This window comes from Pteropus alecto, unplaced genomic scaffold, assembly GCF_000325575.1.
Source record: "Pteropus alecto unplaced genomic scaffold, ASM32557v1 scaffold150, whole genome shotgun sequence".
NCBI classification, from domain to species: Eukaryota; Metazoa; Chordata; class Mammalia; order Chiroptera; family Pteropodidae; genus Pteropus; species Pteropus alecto.
Genome location: NW_006429686.1, coordinates 682,609 through 702,295, shown reverse-complemented (window position 1 = coordinate 702,295; position 19,687 = coordinate 682,609). Strand labels below are relative to the sequence as shown.

General features: G+C 32.4%; 1 protein-coding gene across 1 annotated transcript in view; it reads left to right on the top strand.

Annotated features, from left to right (window-relative positions):
- NRK (Nik related kinase) overlaps positions 1-19,687 on the top strand; it is a 154,658-nt gene that overhangs the window by 67,211 nt on the left and 67,760 nt on the right. The window contains exons 3-5 of the mRNA XM_006904025.1: positions 6,002-6,058; positions 7,364-7,435; positions 14,625-14,750. Coding sequence (XP_006904087.1) covers positions 6,002-6,058; positions 7,364-7,435; positions 14,625-14,750 — 255 coding nt within the window. The remainder of the gene's footprint in view (positions 1-6,001; positions 6,059-7,363; positions 7,436-14,624; positions 14,751-19,687) is intronic.

The window sequence follows — 19,687 nt, the reverse complement described above, 5'->3', positions numbered from 1 at the left end:
CATAAGGCAACTGTGCCCTAACCACACAGCCCAAATAGGGGATAACCCAGAGCTCTTGGCTTTGGTGAACAGGGGAGATTGTGTCACTGGACCTCACAGGACACCTTTTTCAGAAGTCCACTCTTTTAAGACTGGGAGATATAGCTAATACATAGAAACATATACAGAGAGTTAGATAAAATGAGGAGACAAAGAAATATGTTTCAAATGAAAGAACAAGACAAAAACTCAGTCAAAGAACTAAATAAAATTAATGTAAGCAGTTCACCAGATAATGAGTTCTATGCAATGGTCATAAAGATGTTCACTCAACAAATTTTGGTGAAGAATAGATCAACACAGTGAAAACTTCAACAAAATGTTTGAAAATATTTATTAAAAAAACAATCAGAACTAAAGAATGTAGTAACTGAAATGAAAAATACACTAGAAGGAATCAATACCAGATTAGATGATGCATGAGAGCAGATCATTGATCTGGATGACAGAGTTTTGGAAATCACCTAATTGTAACAGCAAAAAGAAAAACAAAATATATATGGTAAAAATGAGGATAGTTTAAGAGACCACTGGGAAAATTTCAAGTATACCAACATTTACATTATATGGATCTCTAAAGGAGAAGAGAGAGTAAAAGGTATTAAAAACTTATTTGAAGAAATAATGGCTGAAAACTTTCTTAACCTGGTGAAGGAAACAGACATCAAAGTCCAGGAATCATGGAGAATCAGAAACAAGATGGCACAAAGAGACCCATGCCAGGACACATCTTAATTAAAATGTTAAATTTAAAGGTAAAGAGAGAATCTTAAAAACAAGAAGACAAAAACAGCTAATTACCTGCAAGGGAACCCCTATAAGACTACCAGATAGCTGAATTTTTAGCAGAAACTTTGTAGGTCAGAAGACAGTGGCATAATATATTCAAAGTGGTGTAAAGAAAAAAATATACAACCAAGACTTTCTCAGACAATCAGAAGGTAAAGAAGTTCACCACCAGTACACTAGATTTACAAAAATAAAATAAAAAGAACATGTTAAGGGGACTTTTTTAAGCAGAAAAGAAAGGCTAAAACTAGGAATAAAAAAAAAAGATATATGGAAGAAAATATCTTACTGGTAAAGGCAAACATATAATAAAGGTAGTGGATCAACCACTTACAAATTAATGCGAAGGTTAAAAAAACAATAGTAATAAAACTCTCTATATACAATAATTAGTTAAAGGATACACACACAAACACACACACAAAGATGTAAAATATGTCCAAAACATAAAACATGGGTGGAGGAGTAAAAATTTAGTGCTTTTAGAATGTCTTTGAATTTAAGCAACCATGAAATTAAAATAGACTTCTACTTACATAGATTTTTATATACGAATCTTATGTTACCCACAAGCCAAAAACCTATAATAGATACAAAAAAAATAGGAAATCAAACATAACACCAACGAAAGTCATCAAACTACAAAGGAAGAGAGCAAAGGAAGAAGAAAAGAATGGAGAAAACCTACGAAAACAAGCAGGAAAAAAATAACAAAATGTCAATAAGTACCTGTCTCTCAATAGTCATTTTAAATGTAAATGCATTAAATGATTTAATCAGAAGATATAACATGGATGAATGATTTTTTTTAAAAAAAAGACCATGCGTATCCAGTTTACAAGAGACTTACTTCGCATTTAAAGACACATACAGAGTGAAAATTAAGGGATGAAAAAAGATATGCTATGCGAATGGAAATGAAAAGAATCCTGGTAAAATTTTACCGATATCAGATAAATAGGCTTTAAAATAAAGTCCATAATAAAAGACAAAGAAGAACATTACATAATGATAAAGGAATCAATCCAAAAAGAGGATATAACAATCATAAAAATCTATGTATCCAACATAGGAGCACTCCGATACATAAAGCAAATATTAACAGACATAAAGGGAGAGACTGACAGTAATAAAATAACATTAGAAGATATTAACACCACACTTACATTAATGGTTGGATTACTCAGATAGAAAATGAACAAGGAAACATTGGACATAAAAGACACATTAGAGCAGATGAACTAAATATACATGACATTCAATTCAAAAACAGCAAGAATACACATTCTTTTTAAGTGACCGTAGAACATTTTTCAAGGTAGATCATGTTAGACTACAAAACAAGTCTAAATTTAGGAAGACTGAAATCATGTCTAGCATCTTTTATGACCATAATGTTATCAAACTAGAAATCAGTTAAAAGAAAACTGGAAAAAAAATCAAATATGTGGAGGCTATACAACATGCTACCAAACAACCATGGATCAATGAAGAAATCAAAGAGGAAATAAAAAGATACAGGAGACAAATAAAAATGGAACACAATATTCCAAAATTCATAGGACACAGCAAACACAATTCTAAGAGAGAAGGTAATACCAATACCAGCCTACCTCAGGAAACAAGAAAAAATCTCAAAAAAACAACATAACCTCACACCAAAATAATTAGAGGAAAAAGAAGAACAAAGATCAAAGTAAGTAGAAAGAAGGAAATAATAAAAATTAGAGTGGCAATAAATGAAATAGAGACTAAAACATAATAGAAAAGATCAGTGACTCTAGGGCTGATCCACTGGGAAAAAAAACCTGATAAACCTTTAGCCAGGTGAGAGAGAGGAGGGGGAGGAGAGGGATGAAATCAAGAGCTGGTTCTTTGAAAGATAAACAATATGTATAAGCCTTTAACCAGACTCATCAAAAAAAGAGAGAGAGAGAGGACCCAAATAAATAAAATCATAAATGAAAGAGAAGTGACAGCTGATAGCACAGAAATACAAAGGACCATAAGAGAATATGATGAACGATTACATGCCAACAAAATTAGACAACCTAGAAGAAATGAATAAATTCCTAGAAACATACAACCTTCTAAGACTGAACCAGGAAGAAACAGAAAATATGAGCAGAGTGATTATAAGTAATAAAACTGAATCATTAATCAAAAAAACTCCCAACAAACAGCCAAGACCAGACATCTTCACAGGCTAATTCTACCAAACATTTAAATAAGAGTTAATATCCTTCTCAAACTCTCCCCAAAATTTAAAGAGACAGGAATTCTTTCAAACTTATGAGGCCAGTGTTACCCTGATATCACACCAGACAAAGACACTACAAAAGAAAAATTAGAGGCCAATATCTCTGATGAACATAGATGCAAAAATTCACAACAAAGTACTAGCAAATCGAATTCAACAATACATTAAAAGGATCATCGACCACGATCAAGTGGATTTATTCCATGGAGGCAAGGATGGTTCAATATCCACAAATCAGTAATCATGATCCACCACATTAACAAAACAAAGAATAAAAATCATATGATCATCTCAATAGATGCAGAAAAAGCATTTGACATCATGTAACTTTCTTGTATGATAAAAATGCTCAACAAAGTGGGTATAGAGGAACATACTATAACATAACAAAGGCCATATATGACAAACCCACAGTTAATATTATACCCAATGATGAAAACATAAAAGCTTTTCCTCTATACACTCTAAAAATGAACTCCCAGAGAAATTAAGAAAACAATTTTATTTACAATTGAATCAAAAATAATAAAATACCTAGAATTAAATTTAACCAAGAAGGTGAAAGATCTGTACTCTGAAAACTATAATACATTGATGGAAAAAATTGAAAATGACACAAATAAATGGAAAGACTATGTTCATGGATTGGAAGAATTAATATTCTTAAAGTGTTGATGCTTCTCAAGGAAATCTACAGATTAAGTTCAATTGCTATCAAAGTACCAATGGCATTTTTCATAGAACTAAAACAAATAATCCTAAAATTTGTATGCACCATAGAAGACCTCAAATAGCTAAAGCAATCTTGAGAAAGAAAAACAAAGCCGGAGGCATTATGATCCCTGATTGAAAACTATACTGCAATGTATAGTATTCAAAGCAGTATGCTACTGCCACTGAAACATATATACATCAATGGAACAGAATAAAGAACCCAGGAATAAATATGCTTAAATGGTCAATTAATTTATGATAAAGGAGATAAGAATGTGCAGCGGAGAAAAGCAGTCTGTTCTGTTTAGGTCCTGGGAAATGGTGCTGAGAAAACTGGATAGTTATATGCGAAAACAATTGAACTGGACTACTTTCTTACACCATGTATAAAAATAAACTCAAAATGGATTAAAGACTTAAATGCAAGACCTCAAATCATAAAACTCCTAGAAGAAAACACAGGCATTAAACTCTTTGACATCAGCCTTAGAAATATTTTTTTGGATACGTTTCCTCAGGCAATGACAACAAAAGCAATAATTATCAAATGGGACTACATGAAACTAAAAAAACTTTTGCAAAGCAAAGGAAAGCATCAACAAAACAAAAAGGCAACCTACTGAATAGAAAAAAAAGATATTTGCAAATGATATACTAGATCAGGGATTAATATTCAAAATATATGAAGAATTCATAAAACTCAACATTAAAAAAAAATCTGATTAAAAAATGGTCGGCGTACCTGAATAGACATTTTTCCATAGAAGACATACAGATGACCAACAAACACATGAAAAGATGCTTAACCTTACTAATCATCAGGAAAATGAAAATCACCATGACAATGAGATATCACCTCACAGCTGTCAGAATGGCTATTATCAAAAAGACAACAAATAACAAGTGTTGTTGAGGATGTGGAGAAAAGAGAACACTTTTGCATTGTTGATGGGATTTTAAATTGCTACAGCCATTATTGATAACAGTATGGATGTCACTCAAAAAGTTAAAAATAAACAAAGTCCAATGTAAGTAGAAAGAAGGAAATTATAAACTCCGTGAAGTAAATTACCATACAACCTAGCCATTCCACTACTGGATATTTATCTAAAGAAAATAAAAACACTAATTTGAAAAGATATATGCACCTTTTTGTTCATAGTAGCATTATTAACGATAGTCAAGATATAGAAGCAACCTAAGTATAAACGAATATAGACTGGATAAAGAAGATGTGGTACATATCTGTAACATATTCCTCTGCCATAAAAAAATGAAATCTTACCATTTGCATCAACATGGATGGATCTAGAGGGTATTATGCTAAGTGAACTAAGTCAGACAGAGAAAGACAAATACCATATGATTTCACTTTTATGTGGAACCTAAAAGACAAAATAAACAGAACAGAAACAGACTCATAGATACAACAAACTGATGGTTGCCAGATGGGAGCAGAGGTATGAAATAATGAAATCAGCCGTAAGAAAGAATGAAATCTTGCCATTTGCAACAACATGGATGGACTTAGGGGATATTATGTCAGTGAAATAAGTCAGACAGGTAAAGACTAATACCATGTGATTTCACTTATATGTAGAATCTAAAACAAAAAAAAACATAACAAAACAAACAAACAAACAAAACAAAACAGAAACCAATTCATAGATACAGAGAAAAAAACTAATGGTTGTCACTGTGGAGGGGGTTAGGGAGATGGGCAAAGAAAGTGAAGGGAATTAATAGGTACAAACTCCCAGTTATAAAAGAAATAAGTCACAAGGATGTAATGTATAGTATAAGGAATATAGTCAGTATTGTTATAACTTTATACCCTGACACATGGTGACTAGACTTATCACGATGATCACTTTGTGAGGGATATATTTCACTGTCATATACCTGAAATTAATATGATGTTGTTTGTCAACAATACTGTAATAAAAAGGGGAAAAAGCAAAGCTACTCCATAAATGTGCTTGATTTTTTTAATGAAATATTTGGTATTTCTTTGAAATGTTCATAATTTAATATTCCTGTTCTCTATATATACCTCATATTTATTCTTTATATGATATTTTATGTTTCATGATGGGCTGTAGTTTTTTTTACATTATTGAATTTTAATATTTTCACTTTGCCTTTAATTGCTTGACTAGGTAGCTAGCATTTGATGTTTATTACTATCCTGTGTTTCAGGGACTCCATGAAAAGACGGGTGCATTTACAGCTGTTAAAGTGATGAATGCACGTAAGGTAATATTAAATTCTCTCTGTATCCTGTTCCCTTAATGGACTATAGTCATGGGATAAACAGCTCAGAATATATTGTTTTGATTTTTAAATCATTAGTATACATGATTATAATTATGTTAATCTGGTTTTATTATTTAATATTATTTTTATCCATTTGTATATTTATTATTGATTTATTATATTTACATACAAAAATGCTTTACTCACAGTGAAAGTTTGACATATTTTGGTATTCTATAAGAATGAAGAAATTATCTCTTTCTATTTATAATCTATTGTCTGTTTCAGGCATAGCAAAGAAGCAATTTCTTCTAATATTGTTAATCCTTCCGTGTTCCATCATACTCTTTTCTTTCTCCAGCTATTCCTTTTGATAATTGAGGCTATTAGATTCTCAGTGACAGGTAGAAGGAAAGAACTTGTCAAAGATGCACTTTTCTTGTATTTTCTGACAGATGAGCAAGAAAGACAGTTTAATTGACACTGTTCCTACTAACATTCATAAAATTGTGTCATTATATTGTCATAGAATTTGCTAAGCACTGACTTTGGTCCTCTTTTTCTTAGCATGAGTGCATCACTTTTTGAAGATAATATTAACATGAGCATAGCAAAGGTCAAAATTTTTTCATTTTACTATACCCTAAAGGAATATTCTCAAATATTATATTTAAAAAGCTATACATATTCACTGAACTGTTGTCAATGTCATAAACTGTTCTTTTACAATTTATGAAGGGAGTGAATTACTGAAACTGTTTAAAGAATTGCATGGTTTTTGTTTTGCCAATACATGCCAAATATTGCAAACTAATGTGAGTTTCAAGAGATTTTGAGGTTTTGAGGATTTACTTTGTCCTATAAACCATGACTTTCAAATAATCAGCCCGGTATTATTTGAGAGGGACTCCCTAAAATACCTATTTCCTTGTTTTCACTTGAGAGACTTTGACTCATGTTTAATTTACTTTTTAGAAACTCTAAATTTTGAAATATTTAAAAATCATATTCAGCCCATTGATAGTGTTAATTACCTTGTTTTGTAAGGGGAAATAGCACTTTATTAACATCAAATTGTAATTTGCCTATTAATATGGCAGTTAAATCTGTTACTATGAATTTTGTGCCAAGTTTCTGTATATATAAGAATATGATTTTTAAATTAAAATTATTAGTGAAAATTGAGAGAAGAATAATATTATGTTACTCTTCTATTTAGTGCTAAAAGAGCATGAAGTACTGAAGAATAAATCATTTTATGAGTGTACCAATGGGTCTAATAACATTTTGTTCTTGGTTTTGCAGACTCCTTTACCTGAAATAGGAAGACGAGTGAGAGTGAATAAATATCAAAAGTCTGTCGGTTGGAGATACAGCGTGAGTAATGAAAATTCCCATTAGACCCCAAGTAGTCTTCCCTTTAGTTTTCAACTTTAAAGTAATCTTGTCTGTTACATCATTATCTTTAGAAGGACAATACTAAAATGTTGTTTCTGGAAGTGATAACATGTTTATATTTTTAACATATTCACATATATTCAATTATCATATTTGAGCACAAGTATCTCTCAGAAAGCAGGACCAAGAAGAAGTCGTTCCCTGAATAACGAAGTGTTGACTGCAAGTGAAAGACTGAGTAAATCCACAGAACATAGATGATTGGACAAAGAGCAAGTTATGCCTAAAATTGTCCTAAGCAAAGCCCATTTTCACACCTTCTATGTGGTATTTTGGATTGACTTTTCCCCCATTATGTTTCTAAGAAACATTGCCATCGTATATGAGCCAAATGAGGACTACCCTTTTTATTGTGAGAACAATAGTGGAGAGGAGAAACCTAACAGGCTACCCAGATTAAAAGTCCAGATATCTGGCATAGTACTTAAATACATGAAGAACTGTGCAAATGCTTTCTACTTGAAGCTTTTTAACTGCCTTACAAAAGAGTCTCTATGTCTCAAATAATTTTCTGGCTCTAGAATAAGATCTGGCAAAGAAAATTATTTTTCAGTAGATGATAATCTAGATGTTGGTCATCTATCAAAGTATTCTGTGGGCCAAAAGCATAATCCTCACTCTTATCAATAAAATTCATTGATTTTTAAATTTTTAAAAAATTTTAAAAAATTTTTCAGCTTTATTGAAATATAATGGACAATTAGTTGCACATAGTTATATTGTACACTTCAATTGGATTTTTTTCAATTATAGTTGGCATACAATAGCAGTTTCAGTTGTACAGCATAGTGATTAGAGATCTATATAACTCACAAAGTGATCACTCCACTAAATCTAGTAATCCTCTTCCCCCTTACATATTTATTACAACATTGTTATCTGTTTTTCTTATGCTACACATTATATCTCAATGTCTATTATGTAACTATCCATTTGTACTTCTTAATCTCTTTGCCCCTTTTCACCGTCCTCCCAACCCCATTCCCATCTAGTAGCCCTCAAAATATTCTCTGTTTTCCATAGTGGCAGTACCAATATCTATGAGTTTGTTTCCGTTGTTGTTGTTGTTTATTTTGTTCTTTAAACTGTACATGTACATGAAATCATGTGATATTTGACTTTTTCTATCCGACCTATTTTGTTCAGTGCAATACTCTCTAGGTACATCAAGGCAATATCTTTTTCCATCCCCTTCCTTTTAGTCTCTGTGTGTCTTTTAATTGGAAGTGAGTGAATCTCTTGTAGGCAGCATATGTAAGGTTTTGTTCTCTTATCCATTCAGCCACTCCAACTTTTGGTTGGAGAACTTAATTCTTTTCCGTTTCAGGTACTTGTTGATAGGAACGTAATTATTACCATTCTTTATTCCTGTTTTTGATACATGTTTTTTTCTCCTTAAAAAAGCCTTTCCAACATTTCCTGTAATACTGGTTTGGTATTGATGAATTCCTTTAGCTTATTTTTGTCTGGGAAGCGACCGCTGTTATTCAATTCCATGGTGTCTCACCAATGGCAGCTCAACAGAGAAGTAATGAGAGAGAGCCTCACCTCTGGCTCTTGCACCTACAACTCAGTGCCCCCCTGTAAGTTCCTGGTCTCCCCACCCCAAGCAGCTGACCCGATGCTGGCGCTCAGAACAAGCTGGTCCATCACTGGGAAAGTCCACTCATGGACAGGTCCCCTTTAAGGGGAACATCCGTAGCTGCCACAGCCTCTATCCCACTCAGCCACTAGGGACCTGGCAGTCTCACGTCTTCACCCTCTCCTACCTTCTACTGATACAGGGTGACTTCTTATTTCTCTCCTTAGTTGTACTATTTCTGTTCATTTAGATTCCAGGCGACTTTGCTTGCTGTTTGCTCCATGTTTCCATCACAACTTTGATTTGGTCGCAAGAGGGATGAACAAAGCTTCTATCATTTACACCATTTTTTTTCAATCTCACTGATTTTTTTCCTTAATTTTTCTCCCCTGCAGTCAATTTTCTGGTATTCAAATATTTTTCAACATTTTGTGTCTTCATTCTCTTAGGCACATTAAAAATAACTCTTTCCATTAACGCAGTCACTTTCATAAAAGCTTTCTAGTTATATTAGAAAGGTATTGGTAAACAGCTTCATGATTCATCTAGTAAGTACAATGTCCCTGTTTGTTTACAATGTATCTTGAGAGACAAAGCACATTCAAATTAATCAGGTTGTACTGATTAATAACATGGTCTTGGAAATCAAGAAGCTATGAAAAGTAAGGTATGAAAAATTTAATTGTTTGACTAATTTTGATTTTATCAAGGATTTGTGTTGATAAATCCCTTTAAAGATCTTCCCCAAACCCTCTTTGATATTTTTCTCATAGAGAAAAAAATTTTGATTCTTAAATCAGGTGAATTTACAAAGGAAGTTTTGGCATTCTTGAGCTGCCTTTTCTTGACAAAAAGCAGGATATTCAGGCCACTGTGGAATCAACTGGCCCTGAGCCAGGAAATGCTATAGCATCCTATTATTTGGATACATTTGAGAGTTTTAAATGACTTACTTGGCCCGATGGATATAAATGTACTTATGTATTTCTCACAAGCTCAACTTCCTGTTAATTGAGAATAGCAAACACACTAATGCTTTCCAAACATATTTGATCTTGATTTATTGGTTTGGGGGGAATTTACATGTATGTGGGAAACCCATTCTTAAAAGTTTTTACAGTTAGGGTCTTTGAATTCTCTGATTATATATCTTAGTAGGAAAAATAACTGCTAGCTGATCAGCCAGTTTTCATCTCTAAATCATCTTGAATCCTTTGGATAAGAAGTTTGTAACTTGCATACACTTCTCTTTCAGTCAGAAGTTTATGGAAATAGCAATAATGTATAAGTCCAGAACCATAAATTTAAATCTGAAATCTACCACTAAGTAGCCAAGAACTTAGGAAAGTGGTCTTACCTGTCTAGACCTCAGGTTCCTCATAGATAAAATGGCACCAGAATATTTGGCCTACGTATAAATAAGGTTAAAAAGTATGGTCAAATGTAACTACGTAGCTACCTAGAAACCAGCCACTATCCTTGCTTGAGAACATAAGCTTTCTAATCTAGATAGAAAAGGAAGCTCAGTAATATCAAACTACCAAACAAGTCAAAGGACTCAGTCTGTTCTCTGCTTCTCTTTAAGCTGTTCGTATTCTTATCCTTGCACCATCATCTCATTTCTGTTTATTGCACACTTTATGAATGTATTTTCTTCTCAGCAGAGCCCTGCTGCCTTACTAGGAACTGAGAATGCCCATGTGCATATAGAATTGCTACTTCCTAAAGTTTATTTCTACGTGTTGGCAGATAGTATAACCATTTCAAAGGAGAGCCACACCACAGTAGAAGCAGAATATTTAAGGGTCCTATATAGCAAGAATGAAAGCCACAAGGATCAACTTTTAGCTTTGTAGAACACAGGCAAAGGGAATTAGAAAATAACTTATTAAAGGTTGGTATGAAACTGAAACTTGAACTTCCATGTAATTCTACTCTTCCAGTTTGATTGTTTTATTCAATCATGCCTTTATTACACAATAAATACAAAGAGAGAAGCTGCCATCAGGGTTTCCAACTGGAGAAATCAGACATCATTACCTTCCCTAAAGACAAATAGGTGTTTAGATTTGTTTTCTAGTAGTTGAATATTTATGGATAAATCCACTGAAAAATCCAGGGAAATGCTAAAGAATGCTTGCAGATGCTGGCTATTTCTTTCTTTTCTTTCTTTCTTCCTTTCTTTCTTTCTTTCTTTCTTTCTTTCTTTCTTTCTTTCTTTCTTTCTTTCTTTCTTTCTTTCTTTCTTTTTTGCAAGATATATTATGAATACTTGGGGACACTACAAAACCTAGTAGTTATATTTATTTAAGAACTATTTTTAAACCCCAGCCACAATATAGGTAAATATAAAAAGGAATTGCTCATCTTTTCTACTCAATCTTAGAAAATAAGTAAACAGGGAAGGAAAATGATAACTGACTAGATTAGATATATTCAGTTACTTATTCACTTCAGCTAAAAGATATATATTTCCCCTAAACCTAGGTCATCAAGTCAAGGAAATTGAAGGAAATTCTGGGGAGACCTAAAGATAGAGGTTAAGCCCTTTATTGCTTTTCATGCCAATTGGCCCTTTTCTACTTCATTGCCCAAAAGAAGTGAATGTTATATCTTGTTATCTTTTTCACTGGATTCCAGAACAGGATGTAACTGTTTTTAATTTATAGTCTTTTTTACTTTACATACTATAAATATATTTCAGTTTGTACAATGAATATTCCTGAAAAGGTTATACAAATGAACTTTAATGGATATAATAGGAGAGCTTTTTTAAAAAAATTACAATCAAATGAAATTTAGAGCTAATAGGAATACAAAAGACCTTGGTAGTGATTCTTTTGTTAAGTATAGGTTACTTCCCAAGTATTTCACATCACCCTCAACTTCATTATTCACTATCTTGTATTAATCAACAGTTACGTTATTCAGGTATGTAAATCTTACTTCCTTTTATGTAAGTTCCTATAAGTTAGGACTATGACACCTAAATGTGTAAACCAATGATATATTCATTGGAAATTCCTATTTGTTACCTTTTCAAGTTAATATTTTAAGATATTTTTTCTAGTGTATTATACCTGTATATACAAAAAAAATGATGATTTTCAAATTATTAAGAAGTGAAGAGCTTTTTTTATATTAGCTAAGGAGAGTTACAGAATGATTATGAAAACTACTTGGTTATCATGGTACAAGCAGACAACATTTGAATTGCTTCCCATTCCCCACTATAACAAATGTGCTAGAAATGAAATTTGCTATTCATAGATTAAGGTAGGAAGTGGAGAGAGGTATATAGGTCTGATAACGCTCTGACTAATTCAAATGAGATCAAGTAGTGATGATATTATATAATAATACCTTGCATTTATAACATTCTTCCAAAGATTTCAAAGAATTTTAAGTATATTATCCCATTTGATTCCACTAACATTCCATGAAGATATGTAATGGCTTCCATCTTCCATCAGATTTCTAAGGATAAATTGAAACTAAATTTCCAACTCTTGGCTATGAGTGCTGAAGCCCAGGTGCCCTAATTCCCAGTGAAGATGATCTTTTCTGATGACATCATACTGTCTTCTGCTAGAAATATCTCTTGAAATATTTGAAATATCTTGAAATACTCTACCTTGATGGTCTCATCCAAAAAGATGCTTCAATTATCATTATGTAGATAATCCTTAAAAACAACACCTCTAGCCCTGACCCATATCTCCATTCAATGCAATGCTATGCATCCATAAAAAGGAAGTGCATTTATTTTTATATGGTGTAGAAAAATGTTCTTTAGCTATTAAATAAAACATGAAAGTTATAGAATGAGACCAATAAGCTTGTTTAGATTTAAACTATAAATCTATCTATCTATCTATCTATCTATCTATCTATCTATCTATCTATATATATATACAGTTGAATATATCTCTACACATTTATCATTGTCATCTTTAGCTAGTTCCTTAACATATAAATATGTCTGCAGAAATATACACTCAAATGTTACCATTGGTGGGCGGAAATGTTCAGTGAGAACAGACCACTTACATATTTTACTTCATATGAATATGAAGTAAATTATACATATATACACATATACAAATATACATATACATATATATACATATATATGTATATATACATATGTGTGTGTATATGTGTGTGTGTATGTGTGTGTATTAAAACAGATCATCACAGATCAAAGCCATACCATTAAAGTGCACTGAATCACAAACTAATCAAGGCTGTGTGGTACAAGCATGAGGATAGGTGTATATATAGATCAATGAAATAGAACTATTTCTATATATATGTATGGTAAACTGATTTTTGACAAGGGTGCAAAGACAATTCATCGGTACAGAATAGTCTTTTTAGCAAGCAGTGCTGAGACAACAGCATATCCACATGTAAAAAAATAAAATTGAACTCCTACTTTATATGAAAATTTATTCAAAATAGATCAAAGATCTAAATGAAAGAGCTCAAACTATAAAATTTTCTTACAAAAAAACATTGAGGTAAATCTTCATGATCTTATATTTGGCAATGGATCTTTAGATATGACATCAAATGTGCAAACAACAAAACATGAAATTGATAAATTGAATTTCATCAAAATTAAAAATTTTGCACCTCAAAGGACACTCTCAAAAATGTGAAAAGAGAGCTCACAGAATGAGAGAAAATATTTGGAAATTGTATAGCTTATAAAGTCCTTGCATCTAAAACATTTAAATAAATCTTATGATTCAATAATAAAAAGACAAATAATCCAATTAAAAAACAGGGGCAAAGATTTTCAATTAGACAATCCTCTGAAGATCATATACAAATGGTCAGGAAACACATGAAAAGAGCTTTGGCATCATTAGTCATCAGAGATTTGCAAATCAGAACCACAATGAGATACTACCACTTTATACCCACTATGATGGTTATAATAATAAACAGAAAATAATAAATGTTTGTGAGGATATAGAGAAATTGGAATCATCTTTGCTATAGGGAATGTAAAATGGTGCAGCCACTGTAGAAAATAATTTGGCATTTCATCAAAATGTTAAACAAAAAATTAGCATTTGACTTAACATTTTTACTCCTAGGCATATACCAAAGAAAAATGAAAACATATATCGACATGAAAACTTGATATGAATGTTCATAGTCACATTATTCATAATAGCCAAAGAATGAAAATAACCCAAAAGTCCATCACTTAATGAATAATAAATGGAAAGGAATGAAATACTGATATGTGCTATAAAACAGATGAATCTTGGAAAGAAAGCTAGCCACAAAAGTCCATTGAATTAAAAGATTTCAATTAACCTTTAATTTCTCTAAAATTCCCAGTTACCCACAGTTCTGTTCTGTTCTGTTCTCTGGTAATTCTAGTTGAGATTTTATTGTAAATTGTTGTGGAATATAATGGATTACCATAGGATTCTCCTTCTTTAATCTATATTTAGAGTTCCACAGTCATTGAATAGCATAGCTTTACTCTCTGTTCTTATTCTGCAGGATGAAGAAGAGGATCTCAGGACTGAACTTAACCTTTTGAAGAAATACTCTTTCCACAAAAACATTGTGTCCTTCTATGGTGCATTTTTCAAGCTAAGCCCCCCTGGACAGAGACACCAACTTTGGGTGTGTATTTAATTACCTTGATCTTATTCCATCTAACTAGGCCTCACTTGAAGATATGCACTTTCAATAAGCTGAATGTCATTTTTGTGCACCAACAAGGATACTTAGGTACTCAACTGCTCTAAATAATATGACAAAATATGCTCTGATTTTTGGAGATGGGAGTTCAGAAATACAGGAAAAGAATAAGTGCCTGGCAAGGGGCTTGGGGGTAAGATGGAGGATGACTCAAATGAACAATGGAAATATCTAACATATTTTTTCTAATATAGTTTTTCTGCTTTTAACTTTATGTAATTACTACATTTGCTGATAAAATAGAGGTACAGCTAAAGAGACTACCTGACAGACTTGCACATAATAACTGAATAAGTATCAGTTCTAATTAGCATTTGATATGAGCATATAGGTGCATTTGAAGTATTTGCTAAGTATATACACTTATGTTTAAACATGACTCCTAGAAACTGTTTTCAAATTTTTTGGTTGACTTATTCTTTTCTTAGTCTTCATGCCTAGAGTATCACAAATTACAGATCAATGAGATATAAATTTTAAAGTCTAATTGAAATGCACACTAGTTACCAAAATTTGTGCTGCCTCCCACTATATGATAAATAGTCAAATCACGGGAAAATGAGCTTTGGTCAAGAATTTTTTTTTTTTTTATTATGATGACTGATTAACAAAATCCAGTAAGTTTCAAGCATACAATTCAACAGTAAGGCAGATATATACATTTCATTGTGTATTCACCACCCATAGTTAGATTTATTTCTGTCACCACATATTTGACCACTTTTACCCCATCTACCTCCCCTTCTCCTCCCCCTGCTAACCATATGGTAACCACTAGTCTATTGTCCATGTCCATGAGTCTCTGCTTGTTTGTACTGTTTGTTTGTTGCTTTTAGGTTTACATCACACATATAAATGATAGCATGTGGTTTTCAAGTTTTTCTATCTGACATATTTTGCTTAGCATGATTACTTCAAGGTCCATCCACATTATTGGAAATGGCAGTATTTCATCTCTTCTTATGGCTGAGTAATATTCCATTACATATATGTACCACAGCATCATTATTCAGTCATCTATTATAGGATACTTCAGTCACTTCCATGTACTGGCTGCTGTGAGTAATGCTGCTATGAACATTGGTGTGCAAATGTCTTTTCAGATATGGATTTTCAAGATTTTGGAGTAAATACACAGTAGAGAGATTTCTAGATCTTAAGGTAGATTAATATTTAGCTTTTTTGAAGAACCTCCATACTGATTTCCATAGTGGCTGTACCAATTTTCAGTCCCACCAGCAGTGTATGAGGGTACCTTTTTTTCCACATCCTCTCAAATACTTGTTATTACTTGTCCTTTTGATTACAGATATTCTAACAGGTATGAGATGGTATCTCATTGTGGTTTTGATTTGCATTTCCCTAATAGCTAGCAATGTTGAGCATCTTTTCATGTGCTTGTTGGCCATCTGTATGTCTTCTTGGGAGAAATGTCTGTTCAGGTTCTCTGCCCATTTTTTGATCATTTGTATTTTTGTTGTTATTGATTGTATGAGTTCTTTGTATATTTTGGATATTAGACCCTTTATGGAGGCGTTGCTTGCAAATATGTTTTCGCGTTTGGATGGTTGTCTCTTTACCTTGTTGATAGTTTATTTTGCTATGCAAAAGCTTTTTAGTTTGATGTAGTCCAATTCATTTATTTTTACTTTTATTTCCTTTGCCTTTGAGGTCAAATTCATAAAATCTTCTTTAAGTCCAAGGTCCATGAGTTTAGTTCCTATGTTTTCTTCTATGCATTTTTATTGTTTCAGGACTTATATTCAGGTCCTTAATCCATTTTAAGTTAATTTTCATGTGTGGTGATAGACAACAGTCTAGTTTCATTCTTTTGCATGTGGCTTTCCAATTTTCCCAGCACCATTTATTGAAGAGGCTTTCCTTTTCCACTGTATGTTTTTGGATCTTTTGTCAAAAATGATTTGTCTATATAAACATGGGTTTACTTCTGGAATCTCAATTTCTATTCCACTGGTTTGTTTGTCTGTTTTTCTGCCAATATCATACTGTTTTGATTATTGTCGCTTTTTTAGTATAATTTGAAGTTAGACAGAGTGATGCCTCCAGCCTCATTCTTTTTTCTCAGGATGGCTTTGGCAATTTGGGGTCTTTTGTGCTTCCATACAAATCTGATGATTTTTTGTTCTATATCTTTAAAAAGTGCCGATGGGATTTTGATGGGTATTGCATTAAATCTATATAATGCATTAGGTAATAAGTTTATTTTAACTATGTTGGTTCTTCCAATCCAAGAACACAGAATATCTTTCCATTTCATTGTATCTTCTTCAATTTCTTTTAATAGGGCCTTATAGTTTTCATCAAATAGATCCTTTACATGTTTCATTAGTATTATTCTTAGGTATTTTATTCCGTTTTGTTGCAATTGCAAAAGGAATTATTTTTTTCCACTTCTTTTTCTGACACTTCATTATTAGAGTATAGGCATGCTATGGATTTCTGAACGTTGATTTTGTAATCAGAAACTTTACTGTATTTATTTATTGTTTCTAGTAGTGTTCTTGTGGAGTCTTTAGGGTTTTCTATATAGAGAATCATGTCATCTGTAAATAGTGACAGTTTGACTTCATCGTTTCTTACTTGGATGCATTTTATATCTTTTCCTTGTCTGATTGCACTTGCTAGGACCTCCAATGTTATAGTGAATAATACTGGTGATAGTGGACAGTCTTGTCTTGATCCTGATCTTAGAGAAAAAGTATTTAGTTTTTCACTATTAAATATAATGTCGGCTGAAAGTTTATTGTATATGACCTTTATTATGTTAAGGTACTTTCCTTCTATACCGACTTTGTTAAGTGTTTTGATAAGTGAATGCTGTATCTTCTCAAAGATTTTTTTCTGAATATATTGATATGCTCATATGATTCTTATTTTTTAATTTGTTAATGTGGTGTATCATGTTAATTGATTTGCATATGTTGAACCATCCTGGTGCCCCCAGGAAAAAGCCCACCTGATTGTGGTGTATAATCTTTTTCACATGTAGCTGTATTCATTTTGCTAGTATCTTATTTAGGATTTTTTGCATTTATGTTCATGAAAGATATTGGTCTGTAGTTTTCTTTTCTTGTGTTATCTTTACCAGGTTTTGGTATCGGGGTGATATTGGCCTCATAAAATGAGTTAGGAAGTATTACCTTCTCTTCTACATTTTGGAAGAGTTTGAGGAGAATAGGTATTAAATCTTCTTTGAAGGTTTGGTAGAATTAACTTTTGAAGCCATCTGGTCCTGGACTTGTACTTTTTGGTAAGTTTTTGATGATCGTTTCGATTTCCATGCTGCTGATCGGTCTATTTAGATTTTGCAGTTCTTCTTGATGCAGCCTAGGGAGGCTGTGTCTTTCTAAGTACAGATCTATTTCTTCTAGGTTGTTAAATTTGGTGTTATATACTTTTTCATAGTATTTTATTGCAGGATCTTTTGTATTTTTGCGGTGTCTGTCATAATTCCTCTTCTTTCATCCCTGACTGTGTTTATTTGTGTCCTTTCTCTTTTTTCTTTAATGAATCTAGCCAGGGGTTTGTTAATTTTATTAACTTTCTCAAAGAACCAGCTCTTTGTTACATTTGTTTGTTTGTTTGTTTTCAATTTCATTTAATTCTCTAATTTTGATTATTTCTTTCCTTCTGCTGACTTTAGGCTTCATTTGTTCTTTTCTAGTTTTTTAAGGTGATGCATTAGTTTGTTTATATGGGCTCGTTCCTGTTTTTTGAGATAGACTTGTAATAATACGAACTTTCCTCTTATAACCGCTTTTGCCGTGTCCTAAAAGTTTTGATATGTTGTACTGTCATTATCATTCTGTGTATCTCTTTATCTCTTTTTATTTCTTTTTTGATCCAGTCATTCTTTAGTAGCATGCTGGTTCTTCCCTCTTTTTATAGCTGATCTCCAGCTTCAAAGCATTATGATCAGAGAATATGGTTGGTATGATTTCAACCCTTTTACATTTGTTGAAGCTATCTCTGTGTCTCAGTATGTGGTCGATTCTTGAGAATGTTCCATGTGCACTAAAAAAGAATGTATAAGCAACTGTTTTAGGATGGAGGGCTCTGTAAATGTCAATCATGTCCAGTGGTCTAATGTATCACTTAAGGATGTTATTTCTTTATTGATTTTTCTATTTAAATGATCTGTCCATATCCGACAGGGGGGTATTTAGGTCCCCTACTACGATAGTGTTTTGGTCTGTTTCTCCCTTTAGTTCTGTTAGTAATTGCTTATTATATATTTTGGGGCTCCTTGATTGGGAGCATAGATACAAATGTTATGTCTTCTTGGTGCATGATTCCGTTTATCATTATGAAGTATCTCAGTATCTTTCTTTACCTTTTTTAATTTGAAGTCTATTTCATCCAATATTAGTACTGCTACTCTCACTTTTCTCTGAATGTCATTTGCTTGAAATATCATTTTCCACCCTTTCACTTTGAGTCTATATTTGTCTTTGGAGCTGAGATGTGTCTCCTGGAGGCAGCACATGGTTGGGTTTTGTTTTTTGACCCATCCTGCAACTCTGTGCCTTTTTATTGGCGAGTTCAATCCATTTACATTTAGGGTGGTTATTGAAATATGAGGTCTCCTTATAGACATTTTATCTTTTGCTTTCTGGTAGCTCGGTGTTTCCATTGCTCTCTTGTCCTTGTGTTTCTGTTTTTCTTTTTGATTGGCTTTTGTGTTTTTTCCCTCTGGTCCTCTTTGTTTAATGTTATATACTACAGTTTTGAATCTTTGGAATGCGGTTACCATTATGAATATATAAAGGATAGTTATATATATACTCAGTCATCTCTTTTCTTTTGTGCATGCCTTATTTCCATTCCCTTTTGCGCAT